This window comes from Electrophorus electricus, chromosome 26 (genome assembly GCF_013358815.1).
Source record: "Electrophorus electricus isolate fEleEle1 chromosome 26, fEleEle1.pri, whole genome shotgun sequence".
Classification (NCBI taxonomy): domain Eukaryota; kingdom Metazoa; phylum Chordata; class Actinopteri; order Gymnotiformes; family Gymnotidae; genus Electrophorus; species Electrophorus electricus.
Genome location: NC_049560.1, coordinates 2,639,638 through 2,653,860, shown reverse-complemented (window position 1 = coordinate 2,653,860; position 14,223 = coordinate 2,639,638). Strand labels below are relative to the sequence as shown.

Below are 14,223 nucleotides of genomic sequence, written 5' to 3'. Positions count from 1 at the left end.
TAACAGAAAGCATTCTACTTTTACATGAATAGTGTCACCCACTAACTGTCAGCTGGTTTGTGCACTGGGACAGACAGGTTTGATCTCACATTTTCTGTTAAAGCAATTACCCAAGAAAAGGGAACAGTCCACTTTCAGTTCCCCCAAAACAGGGAATTAAGAAAGAAAAGACTTCACGAGATGCAGGGCAGCATGTTGGGCAAAAATTGGTGTTTGTCATGAGGTCTTGAAATTCAAAGAATTTTGTGATTGCACATCCATCAAATCTAACAACTGCTGGTCAGAACTCTGTGATCACTTAAATAGCCCTAAGTGCCTTCAGATATTTTGGTTTGAGTTCAAAACTTCAGACTTTCAGGATTAACACTGATTTTTACTTTGTGTTCACCTAATGGTGACAAAAAGGGAACATAGACATAGACCTTTATTTACTCCATGGCCTTTAACAAAATCACTTGACATGTTGATTGGTGCAGGACATGACAATGTTCTTTGCTTTTTAGTCTTGGAATGGCAGTAATGGTTGCCATCAGCAAAGAAACAATTATAAAAGCTACATAAGTGGAAGTAGAAGTATTCTATTATGAAAAAAAAAAAACTGTTGCAGTCTGAAAAACAATTGTTAAAAATTGCAACATATTAGTGTTGCAATTTAATGCATTTCTTTTAACTTCCTTAATACAAAAACCAACAAACAAAGTTCATTCTGAAGAACACTGGTTATTTACCACCTACAATGGATATATGGACATTTTTAAAGAACCATTTTAAGAGTAAAAGTTGGAGCCTTTTCTGGTCTTTCTCTTCACGTTTCCGCTGTGCATTCTTGACGTTTACAACATATTGGCCATATTTCAGGTTGGTAAACATTTAAAAATACAGGTGGGTGATACAACCACATGATCTCAAAAGCAAAACCCTTACTCAAGTTTCAAGTTTCAAGTTTCAAGTTTGGTTTATTTGTCACATACATAGTCATACACAGTATAACTCGTAGTGAAATGGTTGAGAGTGCTCTGTCCAAACTGAGGAAAAAGAAAACAGGAGTGCATAGAGGAATATATATTCTACTCTGGGTGTTCTCCAGTGATCAGACTACCGTATAAGAACAGACTCCAATAAAAACTAGAAATACAGTAGCATACTTCACACCCTGAAGAACAGACATCTCGATACATCTCTCATTTCTGGGAACTGAAGTGCTCATAAGGCATTTGTAGCCCCTTCTGTTTTCATGGAAACTTGGCAATAGTTGCCTGGGTGAGCCACTTAAAAGACAGACAGTTATTTAGTGTCTGGACATCATAACAGATATGATAGCTCTCATGACTGTGAAGCATCAAGAGCAGGGTGTGCTGTACACAATCAGATGGAAGTCCTGTTAAGACAGTTCAACATTAAATGTAAAACCACCAGTAGAATGTGTTTTTCAGCCCGGCTGGCGGAAAAGTGCGGAAAGTGATGACATATTACACAACAAACAGGAACTGGCCTTAAGTCACTGTATTACAGATGACTTGAATGTTCAGATGTTCAGATTGGGGTGATTAGCAAGTGAGTATCATTAGTCATGCACCTGATAAGCATTCAGTAACTATATCTGAGTTATACACATAAAGTACTAAGGTTAATGTATATGGCTAAAATATATATATATATATATAGTATTAATAATTCCTTTAGATATAATACACACTGTTGACAGAGTTATTAGTAGCCTAAGTACAGCAAACCCGATTAACACGTGATGTATTACAATAAAATTTGCTCTCATTACAATAAAATTTGCAGGTACTGTAGTGGTCTCATATCTATGCATATTCTATCATTTTCCATGACAGTATAGTACTGCCACTCATAAATGACCTCACCGCTGGTACAGGTCTCGCACTCAAATCTCCAGCTGAAGGCATCAATTGAGCCAGATGAGCGAAAACATGCCAGTGGTTAGAAGGCTGAGGACAATGCTGTTGGTTAGGAATTACTCATACCTGGGATTAAAAATGAGTGGTAATCTAATGAGATATAAATATATACGAGTTTCTATAAATAGGACATTCTTCCTGTAAGAACAAAAACCAGTTTCTTGGCTAAGAACATTCCAGTTTTGTTTAGTTTATCATAATTTCTAAGAAATTATAACAGCATTATAACAGCATAACAGCGCTGTCCGGGTGCTGGTGACAGTTTTGTGTTTTTTATCATTTAATTTCTATCATTTAATTAATTTTGAATTTTTTTTCTGTATGTTTAGATAATGATTACTAATGGTATAAATTTTGTGATGTAAGTAAACATGCAACGGCAAGAAAAGCTACCCACTCTGTGTTTAACAATCCCAACTTTTGCATTTATTTTATTTTTTTCAAACGTTTGACAAGACAAGCTTAGTTGCATTAGACACAAGAGCTATAGTGTTAATTATATTTAACTCCAACCCATTTGAGAAAACCTATTGATGAATATACAAATCCTATTCCCTTAAAAAGTGAATGTTTTGAAAGTGCTTGTTCAGATAAGGACCAGATTTATATAAGATTTCCTTGTCTAAATTTAGACAATCCTAGCCAATCCTTCCGAAGTACACTCAAGTCATGTTTTTATTACCCTTTTCTTGAATCAGGAAAGTCTGGTGTGACTGCCAAGTGTTCTCACAGACTAAAACATGAGGGTTAGATACATACAATAACCAATCAAACCATGGCTTCTTCTGACAAAGCTCCACCCCCAGTGTGGAGTGCTCTGGTACAGTATAAAAGTCCCACTCCAAAACACAGAGAAGAGATCTTTCAAACAGCACTGTCTGGAAAGATGAGACGCACCTTTCATGAGAGTGCCACAGAGGGCTTAACATGTTTGATTAACTCTGATCTAGTCATGGAGCAAAAATCCTGTGTTTTTTTTTGGTTAACTCTGTGTTTATGCATTGCGGTTTATGATTAGTGCTAAAAAACTAGCACAACAGTGCAAAAATCATTCTAGCTCATGTTTTTGTATTTTTGTTGTGTATTGTATATTTAGCAGCAAGAAAAAACAGCAATCAAGAATAGGAATTTTTCAGAAGAGCTCTGCTCATGCACAGCCAGCCAGAACCCACACAAATCCATACAGGTGAGGCCTTCTCAGCTTCAGTTAACGCTAGGACATTTAAGTGTGTAAGCATGCTAACATCTCTCACACTTACTGGCATGGATGTAAATCCTTAAGTAGTGACAGAATCTGTGAGAAATAAAGTGTGTACTCTTTACACAGCCTGACACCCAAGGAAGTGCACCAGTGGGCCCAGTCTCTGGACAAACTTCTGAGCAGTAAATGTGAGTACCATCTTGGTTTTATAACTTTTTGCATCGGTGTCGGTATGCTGACAGGAGCACTCTGACTCAGTTCATTGTGCCATGGTAAAAGCCTCACTGTTTCTCTCCGACTGCTTTGCCTCCACTTCAGATGGGACGTCTGCTTTATGCCTCTTCATGAAGTCTTGAGTTCTGTGAGGAGAACATTGAGTTCTGGCTGGCCTGCGAAGAGTTTCAACAGATCAAGTCACCATCAAAGCGCATTTCCAGAGCCAAAGCCATTTACAAGAAGTTCATCAAAGAGGTCTGATAATATTGACTTTGGCACCAAGTAATATGGTGCGACAGTACAGCACTTGATTTTAGTATTGAAATCTAATGAACACGTGACGTTTTAGGGAGTAATTCTTCAAATGGCATTCAAATACTTGTTATAAAGCATATACTAATTTCTTGCAACTTTATATTTAGATCTTCTTGGACGAAAGACACAATCTTCCAAAATCCAAAATCTTCAGTCTTCAATGCAGTCAAGCTTTGCTGTGGCCCAGAATAAAGTGTATAGCCTCATAGAGCACAACTCTTACCCTCATTTTCTTCACTCAGATATGTCAGCTTGCAACAGGCAGAGTGCAGAGAGACATGGGACCCCAATAGATTTAATCCATTTAACAAATGAAATGCAGAAAAGATATTTATATAAGGTGTACATATAATAAGACTAAAGAGCTAAATCAACAGTATTTGTTCTTTGTACTTCAGCTAAACCATAAAACTCCATTAAGCATATAACTATTTGTAGATACTTGTAATATTTGTTTGAATGAATTTTGACACCTGAATTTTGTAGTCATTCACAACTACATTTGGCCACATACTTATGACTGGTTCAAAAAGCCATGTAGCTTTTATGTTTTGGGAAAATTTAATTTTGAATAAAATATACTTAAAAAAAAGGTTTTCCTTTGTTGATTTATAGCCATCACTGCTATTGTGAGAACAACACTGAAATTCATAAAACTTAAATACCAACAACACACAGATACATGATTCTAACAAATGCCACACATTTTTTTACAGAATAGTTTAATTTTATTGCGGCTGATGGCACAAACAGATTTTTTTTCTCTTCAAGATTTAAATATGAAAATGCATGATCTGATGGGAAAGGTTTTTCAGTTGTGAAGTAGGCTTGATCTGTGACTGAGAACCTGACTATACTTAGACAAGTAATGCATGGAAAATATTTGCTAAATATACCTTCCTAACTATTAGAAATATGTACAACACATTAAAATAGAGGCATTAATAGAATGTCTTCATATTGACATGTAAGACATTATACTGGTCAGAATGAGAGATAGAATGGCATATAATGATCCTAAATCAAAAGGCTCTTCTTTTGGTATGGCCAAAGTGCTCTATTTAGGGTACAGATCACAACATTGCCTATAGGTACCATTAACCGGTCCGTGCGAAACTTTATAAAGCTATTTAATAATGTACGTATTATAGTGTCATTGATGTTTGTAAAGACGCAATAACCCTAACAGCAGGCCCTTGTTTTCGTTTCGTTCCAGTATATCTCACCAGCAATTCTGATATTGAACAGACATGGCTTCTGTTTCGACTGTTCTAACCATGGACAAACACACAGACTGCACAGAGATCCTCTATAAGCTTTACATCCCCCAGTGCCTCACCTATATATGCAGATTAATAACATTTTATTTACGATTGCTGTACAATCATTTAATCATCACTTTAAAACAACACTGATTCAAATATTGTATGCTGAAATAACGGTAGCAAATCCTAGACTGTGTCTACTTTCTACTCTTAGACACAAAATATGTAACTTTCCTGGATTCAAGGGAAGGATTTCCTGGAGCATTTAATGGTAAATAAATCCCATGGTAAAAATAGAAACTAAAGGTACACATCACTATGTAAATTTGTGTCATTATACTGTGCACTTCAATGAAAAACAGAAGGCATAAGCTTAACTTGGCAATATTTTATGACCACAAAGTGGAGAACAAAAGAATTAAACTGCAGAATTCAATGATTTTGTAAGTCAATGAGGAACTCAAATTGGTAACCAGTACAAATTGAATTAAACCAGGGTAAATATACCTTTCCCCTTGCTGCTGCATTCTGAACTATTGGACGCTTACAGACGGCTTACTATTAATGTGCTCTCTTAACCATATACTGAGCAGATTATTAAATTACATGTTTTTTTTTTCTATTACACACTTTTATAAAGCCTCTTAGGCTCTGTATAAATAAATAGCATTTTGATGCATAACAGCTATTTATCATCATGCATGAGCATGACATGTTTATCACTTTTCTTCATGTCTGAGCATGATTTAAATGAATATTGCTTAACTTTTAATACTTACAGAAAATTCATTTGAAGAAAGATGGTAATACTGATAAATTAAATAAAATAAATAAAATTTTTTTTAAAAATCAGACAAACGCAAGAGTCTGATTTTATCCTATTTACTGGAAAGGAAAAAACAAAACAAAAAAACAATTCAACCAGAGTACTTCTGAACAACAATGGAATTTATATGAAAATAAGACAGGTTTATTTAAATGACCGTCTGCATGCAAGCACTGATGCTTCTCAACAATATAACAGCAACCACCACACAAGTTCATGTTAGAAGGTGCTCTTAGTACAGATGGTGAAAGGATACCAGCAGATTCCCTGGCAAATTACACAAAGGACTGACAAATGTGCAATTACTACTTTGCTTCTTGAATTTTTTTGGCACTTTGCTTTTCTTTAGCCTAAAGGAAGAAAGAAAAGGAAGAAAAAGCCAAGAGTGATAAATTATTCTGAACACCTCGTCTTGTAAAGACGCTTTATAAGGGGGCAGAAAAAGTATATACCTACAATACAGCAAAAGTAAACTTTCAATAGTTTTTCACCATTTCTCTTATCGTGGAACACTGCAAAATATTACATTTTTGTAAATAACCAATTCACACAGACATCAACTTTAAGGAGAGTACTGATTTCTCTCAGGTTTACCCTGTGAACAAGTCAAAGGAGAGATGTACTTCCTCTCTTAAGACATCACTGACTTCTAGTGTTATGCAAAAAGGTCTATAACAAATATTAGTTAAACAATGTGTTTAAACATAATGTAAAGCCCATAATTCTTTCTTCAGTTACTTATAATTCTGTAACCTTAAATTTCCACAAAGCCACTAGTTGTAATACAATGCTAAACTCTTTTTGCTGTTAATGAAAATAATTCCAGTAAACAATCTTTTTAAACGTACCTTTTCCACCAGGGGTATCAGCTGTTGATACTCAGCAAGTGTCTTCAGTAATTCCATGATAAACGGTAGGTAGTTGTGCTTCCTTCTAATGTTTTCAATCTAGAACCAAAATGTCAGAAAAAAAACAAACAAACTAACAAACCCCCAAACAAAATAAACAAACATCCATCTCTGGTTATTACAATAAACCTAAGTTACTCCATTCAAGATCAACATCTGTGATTAGATACATATTAGACAGTTGTGTCATATTTCATTCTTTTTAATTGAAAAATCATTCCTCTTTAATGAAGGACTAGAGATATGTTATACACATGAGAGAAAACCACCAGTTTGTCAGTTTTCCATTTAGGGTGTGAACTCTGACCAACGCATGATGTGATTTGCATATGCACATCTATGTCAGAAGGCCAGTATGTGTGGCTTTTTTTTACTTGCTTGGAAATTGTCAAATGTTGTTTAAAAACTTTCTAAATGTATATTCATTATACCCTTTAGAATAAACCACTATAATATTCAACAAATTGACCTTAATCTTTTCTCTACAGGACACAGTGCAGTTTATTTGAAAATGCAGGAATAGTGTACCATCTCATATCTTGTAAGCCATTTTCCTTAAAACACAACACAAAAAGGTCCCAAATTCACTAAAATGGAAAGATTGTGATAATCAATCTAACATGAATGAGAAAATATAGACATACTTTATATCGTTTAAGCTTCTGGTTCTCCTCCTCAATCAGCAGCTGGTACTTGGCAATTTCTGACTGGATGGAACTGAGGAGATTACCACTCTGGTCTGTGTCCATTGGCTCTTCCTGTCATCACAAGGGCATGCTTGCTTCAAATGAACCAATTGGCTTCAGCTGATGATCAGAATGGTACACAGTGGCTCTGAGTACTTACCTCTGATAGCTGGGTCTGAAGTTCTGCGATTTTACGCTCATAAATCATCTTACGATCTGACACAATGGCCATCAAGTTGAAACGGATTTCCCCCTCGCTGTACCTGATGAACAATAGAAAAATAAGTGTGTTCAAAAACAAATGCAACCTAATACTATGGAGTAGAAATTATAATGACACTTACTTTTGTATTCTTTTTTCAATGACTGGCCGAACTGCACTAATCCAGTCATCTTGGTTGCAAGCACCTGAAAAATTGCAAATTATTTTCAGAAAGTCACGGTTCAGAAAACCACCAGTCAGTTGAAGAAAACCACTAATCTGTATTCAGACATGACATTTTCTGAATCGCTCTAGAACAAATTTCCAAAAGATGTAACAGGGTGTTAAGTCTTCCTTAATTAGAGTTTCTTCAAATGGCACTTTTTCATATGACAATGTCAGTATTAATTCAGTTGGCACGTGTCAAATTAATTGCACTTTTCAGCCAGTTTCATCTTTTCAGAGAAAGTAAAACATAGCCCTGAGGTGCAGGCACTTTACCAAGGTCAATAGGTCCTTCACGAAGTCCGTCTAATTCGTACAGTCTATCATTAACAGGCACGTAGCTCACAAAATGAAATGCATCCTCATCTTTCGCTGATGATTTTGCGTCAAACTCAAACATCTGCTGCCTGTGGATAAAAGAAACAAACTTGTTTATAGGTGACATTCTAAACAATGTTCTAGTAAGTTCTACTGGTTTAAGATGTTAAATATTAAAAATGAAAATAATATCTATTTGTGCCACCTGGCAAAGCTGTTGTGAACTTGTCGAATCACTTCAGAGTTACTGAGAGCAAGCCCTTTCATCTTACAAAAGGAAATGGAGACAAACACATATATAAGTAAATGCAACATATTGATATCCATCAGTTTCTAGAAGAGAGAACATTCTCTGTCAGTTAGCTCTTTCCTTAACAAATTGTAAGTCAGATCTTAAGACAGGAAGGGTGTACATGTTTCTCACCTATTGAGTAATACTGTAACTGTTCTTGTATTATGCTTCACAAGTCAGGAAAGTCCAAATATAACACACAGAGAGGACATACTTACTGCAGCATCAAAACTGTGTGAGAATTCTCTGAACTCTGTCAGTGTTTCACCCAGGTGCATGTCAGGATGTGAGCAGTTCAACAGCACGCTGACAATTGCTTGTGTTGCACAAGCATTGTTAATGACCTGAAAACACAAATAACAAAATTAATAAGTTTTCAGGCCTTTTATTTGTGTGAATGTAGGTTATATATTGCAGATTGTTTGATGCGACAGCAAACCTTTCATGGACAGCATATGCCTCATCAATGAAACAGCACAAATTCACCAAGTCAACATAATTTAGCACAGCAGTAAGTAAAAGCAGAAGGACATCACCAATAATGGTAATTTAATCCAACTCATATTACCTTGTTATATAGAACCACATTAAACAACCTAAAGGTATTGAATATTGTATGATCATTGTGGTCTGCAATTTATCAACATCTCCAATGCAACATATCAGTGCAGGCTAAACATGACTAACAGCAAAAACCACAGATATAGTAACTGTCCTGATGTATATGTCACGCTATTCTTATTTTATTGGTAGATTGTAGCATGGGGCCATCGCCATGGGCCATAAAAAGTGCACTGTATTTGTCTCTGGTGTTACATGCCACTCCCTTGGCTAGACAAATGCTAATGGGCTGACTCAATAGCGACATCTGGTGGGGGCAGGTCCCACCAGCCCTAATATACAGACGCGACACAACGATACAGTAATGTCTTCAGAATACACACCTGCTTTGCAAAAAATATCTGGTCAAGTCTCGAGTCCTGTACAATAGAACCAGCTGGTTCCTCACCAGGTTGCCATTTGAAGAGGAAAATTAAGCCATGAACCGGTCTAGAATACATAACAATCAATCAATATTTTTATTATGATACCACTGCACTCTGTCCTGCGCCATACAACATTCCTTACTTGAGATTTTCAAAGTTCTCTGGTTCCATGCTCCATATTTCCTCAACTTGCGCACCTTTGCATCCTGGCAAAAAAAAAAACAAAAACAAAACACGCATGCACACACGCACACACACACCTTAAGATGAACTGCAAAGACACGGCCTGACGCATGTTATCTTAATGTCATGTACAAGGCAACTTCGTTTATATACATGTTGAACTCTGGGACGGTCCATCATGTTACCCTAGCAAACATGTTAGGCAGCTAGCTAAATTCACTCTGAGCGCACGGGTGGGTATGGCTAATTTAGGCTAGCGGTGCATCAGGTAAATTATAACTAGAATTTCATTTTACATTATGATGCCTTCATCACATTAAGAAACGAAACATCAGGAAGCTCGCTAGTTACCGCTAGCTAGCTATATGATGCGCTGAACACAATGCTGCGCTAGGTAGCTAAGCTATATTAGCCACAGTTTGCTAATGCAGCTATGAAACATGCAGTGCTCACCAAACCCTTTTATCAGTTCTGTAAAAACACCAGGGTCACTTTCCATGAGACACCATTCGCCAGCACTTCCCGACATTTTTGTATTTTATTATTTAAACAAAGAACAATAAACCATGTAATTCGGTTCAAAGAGCTGTTACGCTGTGCTAATAAAATAGCTTTACACTTCTAAACATTCATTCACACGCACATTTTCCCGGCATTCTTCTCGATATGATCGCTCCTTCGTTGCGACATTTTGGGTGGTCTGGCTCAAGTCTGCCGTCGTCTTGTGTGGAGGCGCACTTTATCGTCACATTCCATTTCTACCGTCAATTAAAACGGTCACGTTTCCGATAACCAAGAAAATGCTGAATCCCTTTCAATGGCGCAGTTTCTTCTTTGAAAGTATATGTTCCAGTTTCATATTTCATATTTGAAAGTGCGTAATCTCAAAATAATATACAAGGTTTTTTCAGATGTTTATTTTTAAAACATTAAAAGACAAACTGAGATGATTTCCTGCAAAGGCCTACAAGTTAGCCCCTTTAAAACACCAGCCTGACATTATTACTAAGTGTATGCTCACAATATATGCTGGTGAGATATTAAAAATTGTAGTGAAATCTAAACACTCAACTTCCAACAAAGGGTAACGAGTAGAATGACTGACAGTGCAGAAGCTATAGCGAATTTGTGCTCATTAAAAATAATCCAAAAATCCAACAAATATCATTCCTAATCAAAGTAGTCTTGATGTAAGGGTGAAATCTGATAATAAAAGTCATGAGACGTAATGTGAACTAAAGTGCTAAACAACATTAGGACACCTTTCTTTCAATTTGTTACTCTCTCTCTCACCCACACCTATACTCACAATGTGCTCACATTTCATGAAACTAAGTCTGTTTTGCATTATACCAACCCCGGAGACCACACCCATCAATAGGCTGCATGTGCTGATCATGTGGTCCAAAACGTGCCACCAAATTGTCACAACAAAGAGAAGGATCGTGTCAATTAAAAATAAATTGGGAGAAAAGGGATAGGTTTTCTTCTTCAATCAAAAACAAAACCTACTCTGCTTAGGCAGCACTGATTACCTTCTTCCAGCAGTTCCCTCCTTAATACCAATCAATATCAACAGAACAGCCAATTACAAGGCACGACCTTTAGAAAATACTACAAGCTTATATAACCACACCACATATCCATAACCTTAAATGTTCTTGCACACAAGTACATTTTTGGGCCTCATCACCAAAAATGACATTATAGAGAGGAGGTGACAGCTAGAGTCCTGGTACAAGGACAACAATCACTCTCTGAATGTCGGTAAGATAGACTACGCAAATCAGAATGATGCAAGTTCCTCACAACCACTTGCACATCAATGGTACTACAATGGAAACGGTACACAGTTTCAAGTGCACGTTGTTAGCAATGCCTCAAAGGAAAGTAGTGGAGCGGGTGGGAAATGCTTCCTTCTACATTACTGGGTTGTTTTTCTGACAGCATGGAATGAACGCCTGCAGCATTAGAAAAGATCCATCTCACCTCACACAGTCGGTTTACAACAGTCCCATTTGGATATACACTACAGAACACCCAGCCCAAGTGCTCTAGAAGTTTCTTCCTGCAGGCTGTCAGACTACTGAACTGACCGGCCAAATGGACACTTGCATGTTGTAACTGAACTGTTACCTCAGCTCTATTTCACTTATCTATTGCACAACCTACTGTATCAATACTTTATATTAAAGAATAAACTTTGTTCCCTTTAAACTGGACACATTCCCTGCTCCTTCCACCATTTTTAAACTGCCAAGTTATATCAAGGTGCACTGTGTGTGTGTATATATATATATTAAATAAATAAGAATGAATGAGAGTAATCTACCCACCTCACTCCCTGCTGTCTAGTCTGGAAACAATAATTCATCATGTCTGTGGTGAGAAAGAATGACAAAGTTGACTTTGTTTACTGTTTCCCAATGCTCTCACACACACACACACACACACACACACACTCAATGTCTGCAGTGTGCAGTTTTGAGTTTCAAAACAGTTAAGCATTTTTTGAACCAATTAGTTCAGTGATTCAGAAATCTTACATTTCTTCCATTACAAAGAACGGTATTTCCTCTTTAGCACAGCACATGACTCAGTTGTAGCAACTTGGTATCTATGAATATATAGCCTGAAGTATATTGTAGGGAACCCCATTATGAAACCCAAATGATATCCGAATTAAGTTAGGAACTCACACTGCAGTCAAAGGTTAGTGTATTTATAATTATTTGAATACACATCTTTCTGTGTACACTGCAGTTAACCATCTTCATTAGAGCATGGACAATACAAAATTAATTTATTCAAGCTTCTTGAAAAGACACTAATTTATACACTATACAACACTGAAAACTAGTAAGAAAATTAATAATAAAATAGATATTATCTAACATCTATAATTTTAAGAACAAAACAAACACCTTATTCTTATACATATTTAAGAATAATAAATAAATGTACATAAGAAACTTACAGTTGCAATTCTAGATCAAAATAACCTAAAGAAAGAAAATATTGGCTGTTTGGAAATTGTCTAAAGCCACAACACTTCTTGTTTTGTTACCTCAGATTTACAAATCTATTGGCTTCTACTGGCCTCAACAAGAGAGTTGTGCAAAAATTAATATACCATAAATCATTCAAGGAGACTGCCCACTCCCTGATGCCTCTTGAGCACTGCTCAAGCAGCATGGGTTACATTTCTCAATGAGCGGCAGCAGTTTTCCCTGGTGGTGCAGCTGTCGTGCATCAGAACCACCTCCAATACACTGTCCATTGATAAAGACTCTTGGTACCTGAAATAAGTGAGACAGCTTGGCAGCCCCAAAACACACTCACATGTACAAGTTTACTTGTACATACATTTACCTAAATTTAGTACAAACTGCATACCTATATTACCATCTAGAGTAACCTAAAGTTTATACTGACAATGCATGTTAACCACTTATATTTTTTAAGGGCTACAAAGTTTTTTGGCAAGTTTTTCTTTCAAGATTGACTGTTGTACTGTAATTACACAGCATTCCTTACCGTTCTGGCACCGGTCATCTGTGCCAAGGTGTCTTGAAGCTGTCTGCCATCTTTATGTTCATCCAATTCAACCACTTTATATGTGGCTCCTATTTCATTAAAAACATTCTTGGCCATCTTGCAGTAAGGACATGTTGTCTTGGAGAATATCACAACACAGTTATGGGACACAACATCCTAAATGGACAAAAGCAAAACAAAGAAAACATGTTGACTAAACACAAAACACGGATTACATTCATAAATAGAGAAGAAATAGATTCCAACCTGTACAAACTGCGCATATCCTGTGCTTGATAAACGGCCAGCATTAGAGGATGTGAAATTCCCCATTCTAAAAACATGAAATACATTATGATTAACTCAAAGGCCTGCACAAGCAGTAATAAAATCATTTACTTCCATAGATTGATTTTTAACCTTATGATAATCTCTGATCTGTAAGCGAAACATGCAAGAAAGAGACAGAGAAAAATGTAATGTTACAACACTTAAAATCTGCTGCCTTGTAGCTATTTTAGATATAAACAGCAAAAGCTAACTAAACTTTTTTCGAGTTGCATGTTGTGTTATAGCTAGCTAGTTAGTTAGCTAATCACAGGAAACTGCCAAGGATCTGGCAAGCTCTGGTTACTAATTCTGTTTATGAAAAACGGCGGTGGCTAACAGCAAGCGGAGATTTAAACTGCAATATACCCAGTACTTGTAGTTAGCTAACGCTAGCTGGGAAACTTTGCTTGTGTCAGTTTTGCAAATGTCAAATCCATCAGCCAACATTCTAGCGACGTTTTAAGAGGGTCAAATTTTCTCTTTCCCCAACCAGAGCGGACGGCTCTTGTAGCACTTACTGAAAGATAAACGAAAATAAAACGGCAGATAAGATAGATTTAAGAGTTAACCTAGCTAACTAAACAAGTATAAAGACACGCTGCTAGCTAGAGATAAAATATTGTAAACTGTCAAGAAGAGAATGACCTTTGAATTTGGCAGTACGCCTATCCGAACTTGTGAAGACGTCCTCTTATAAGCATTAATGTTTTAAATCAAGACCACGATGCTCAGAAATTAATTGCTTCCTTCAATTCAAGCCGTGTGCTTGTTCATTGATACACCCAAATCTCTGCAACATGCTTCATCA

The 14,223-nt window shown here is 36.5% G+C and overlaps 2 protein-coding genes and 1 pseudogene across 3 annotated transcripts; 1 reads left to right on the top strand and 2 right to left on the bottom strand.

The window, feature by feature from the left end:
- The first annotated feature begins 45 nt into the window (after nt 1–45).
- Nucleotides 46–4,265, top strand: LOC113582392 (annotated as a pseudogene).
- A 1,030-nt stretch (nt 4,266–5,295) lies between these two features.
- On the bottom strand, nt 5,296–11,927 carry uchl5 (ubiquitin carboxyl-terminal hydrolase L5). Its single transcript, XM_027018125.2, has 11 exons — nt 10,002–11,927; nt 9,508–9,571; nt 9,324–9,429; nt 8,598–8,723; nt 8,293–8,354; nt 8,046–8,176; nt 7,687–7,750; nt 7,503–7,605; nt 7,301–7,414; nt 6,597–6,695; nt 5,296–6,098 (listed from the first exon to the last, which is right to left on the bottom strand). The coding sequence occupies exons 1-11, from the start codon at nt 10,075–10,077 to the stop codon at nt 6,054–6,056; spliced, it is 990 nt and encodes a 329-aa protein (XP_026873926.1). The 5' UTR covers nt 10,078–11,927; the 3' UTR covers nt 5,296–6,053.
- Nucleotides 11,928–11,938: 11 nt separating this feature from the next.
- On the bottom strand, nt 11,939–14,220 carry glrx2 (glutaredoxin 2). Of its 2 annotated transcripts, none has more exons than XM_027018131.2 (4): nt 13,782–13,804; nt 13,353–13,419; nt 13,086–13,262; nt 11,939–12,847 (listed from the first exon to the last, which is right to left on the bottom strand). In XM_027018131.2, exons 2-4 carry the CDS (start codon nt 13,416–13,418, stop codon nt 12,692–12,694), a joined length of 399 nt encoding a protein of 132 aa, XP_026873932.2. In that variant the 5' UTR covers nt 13,419; nt 13,782–13,804; the 3' UTR covers nt 11,939–12,691. The 2 variants fall into 2 exon arrangements, with proteins under 2 accessions (XP_026873932.2, XP_026873929.2); XM_027018128.2 differs by lacking the exon at nt 13,782–13,804 and adding an exon at nt 14,061–14,220 and having other exon boundaries at nt 11,941–12,847.
- Nucleotides 14,221–14,223: the final 3 nt, after the last annotated feature.

Excerpts from the sequence above, each read along its gene's own strand:
- uchl5 (XM_027018125.2), bottom strand. The coding sequence starts at position 10,077 with ATGTCGGGAAGTGCTGGCGAATGGTGTCTCATGGAAAGTGACCCTGGT. Across the intron at positions 8,355-8,597 it reads CACACAGTTTTGATGCTGCA|ATGAAAGGGCTTGCTCTCAG; the intron begins GTAAGTATGTCC and ends TCCTTTTGTAAG. Across the intron at positions 8,177-8,292 it reads GTTCACAACAGCTTTGCCAG|GCAGCAGATGTTTGAGTTTG; the intron begins GTGGCACAAATA and ends TTTTATCCACAG.
- glrx2 (XM_027018128.2), bottom strand. The coding sequence starts at position 13,418 with ATGGGGAATTTCACATCCTCTAATGCTGGCCGTTTATCAAGCACAGGA. Across the intron at positions 13,263-13,352 it reads GATATGCGCAGTTTGTACAG|GATGTTGTGTCCCATAACTG; the intron begins GTTGGAATCTAT and ends TTGTCCATTTAG. Across the intron at positions 12,848-13,085 it reads AGATGACCGGTGCCAGAACG|GTACCAAGAGTCTTTATCAA; the intron begins GTAAGGAATGCT and ends CACTTATTTCAG.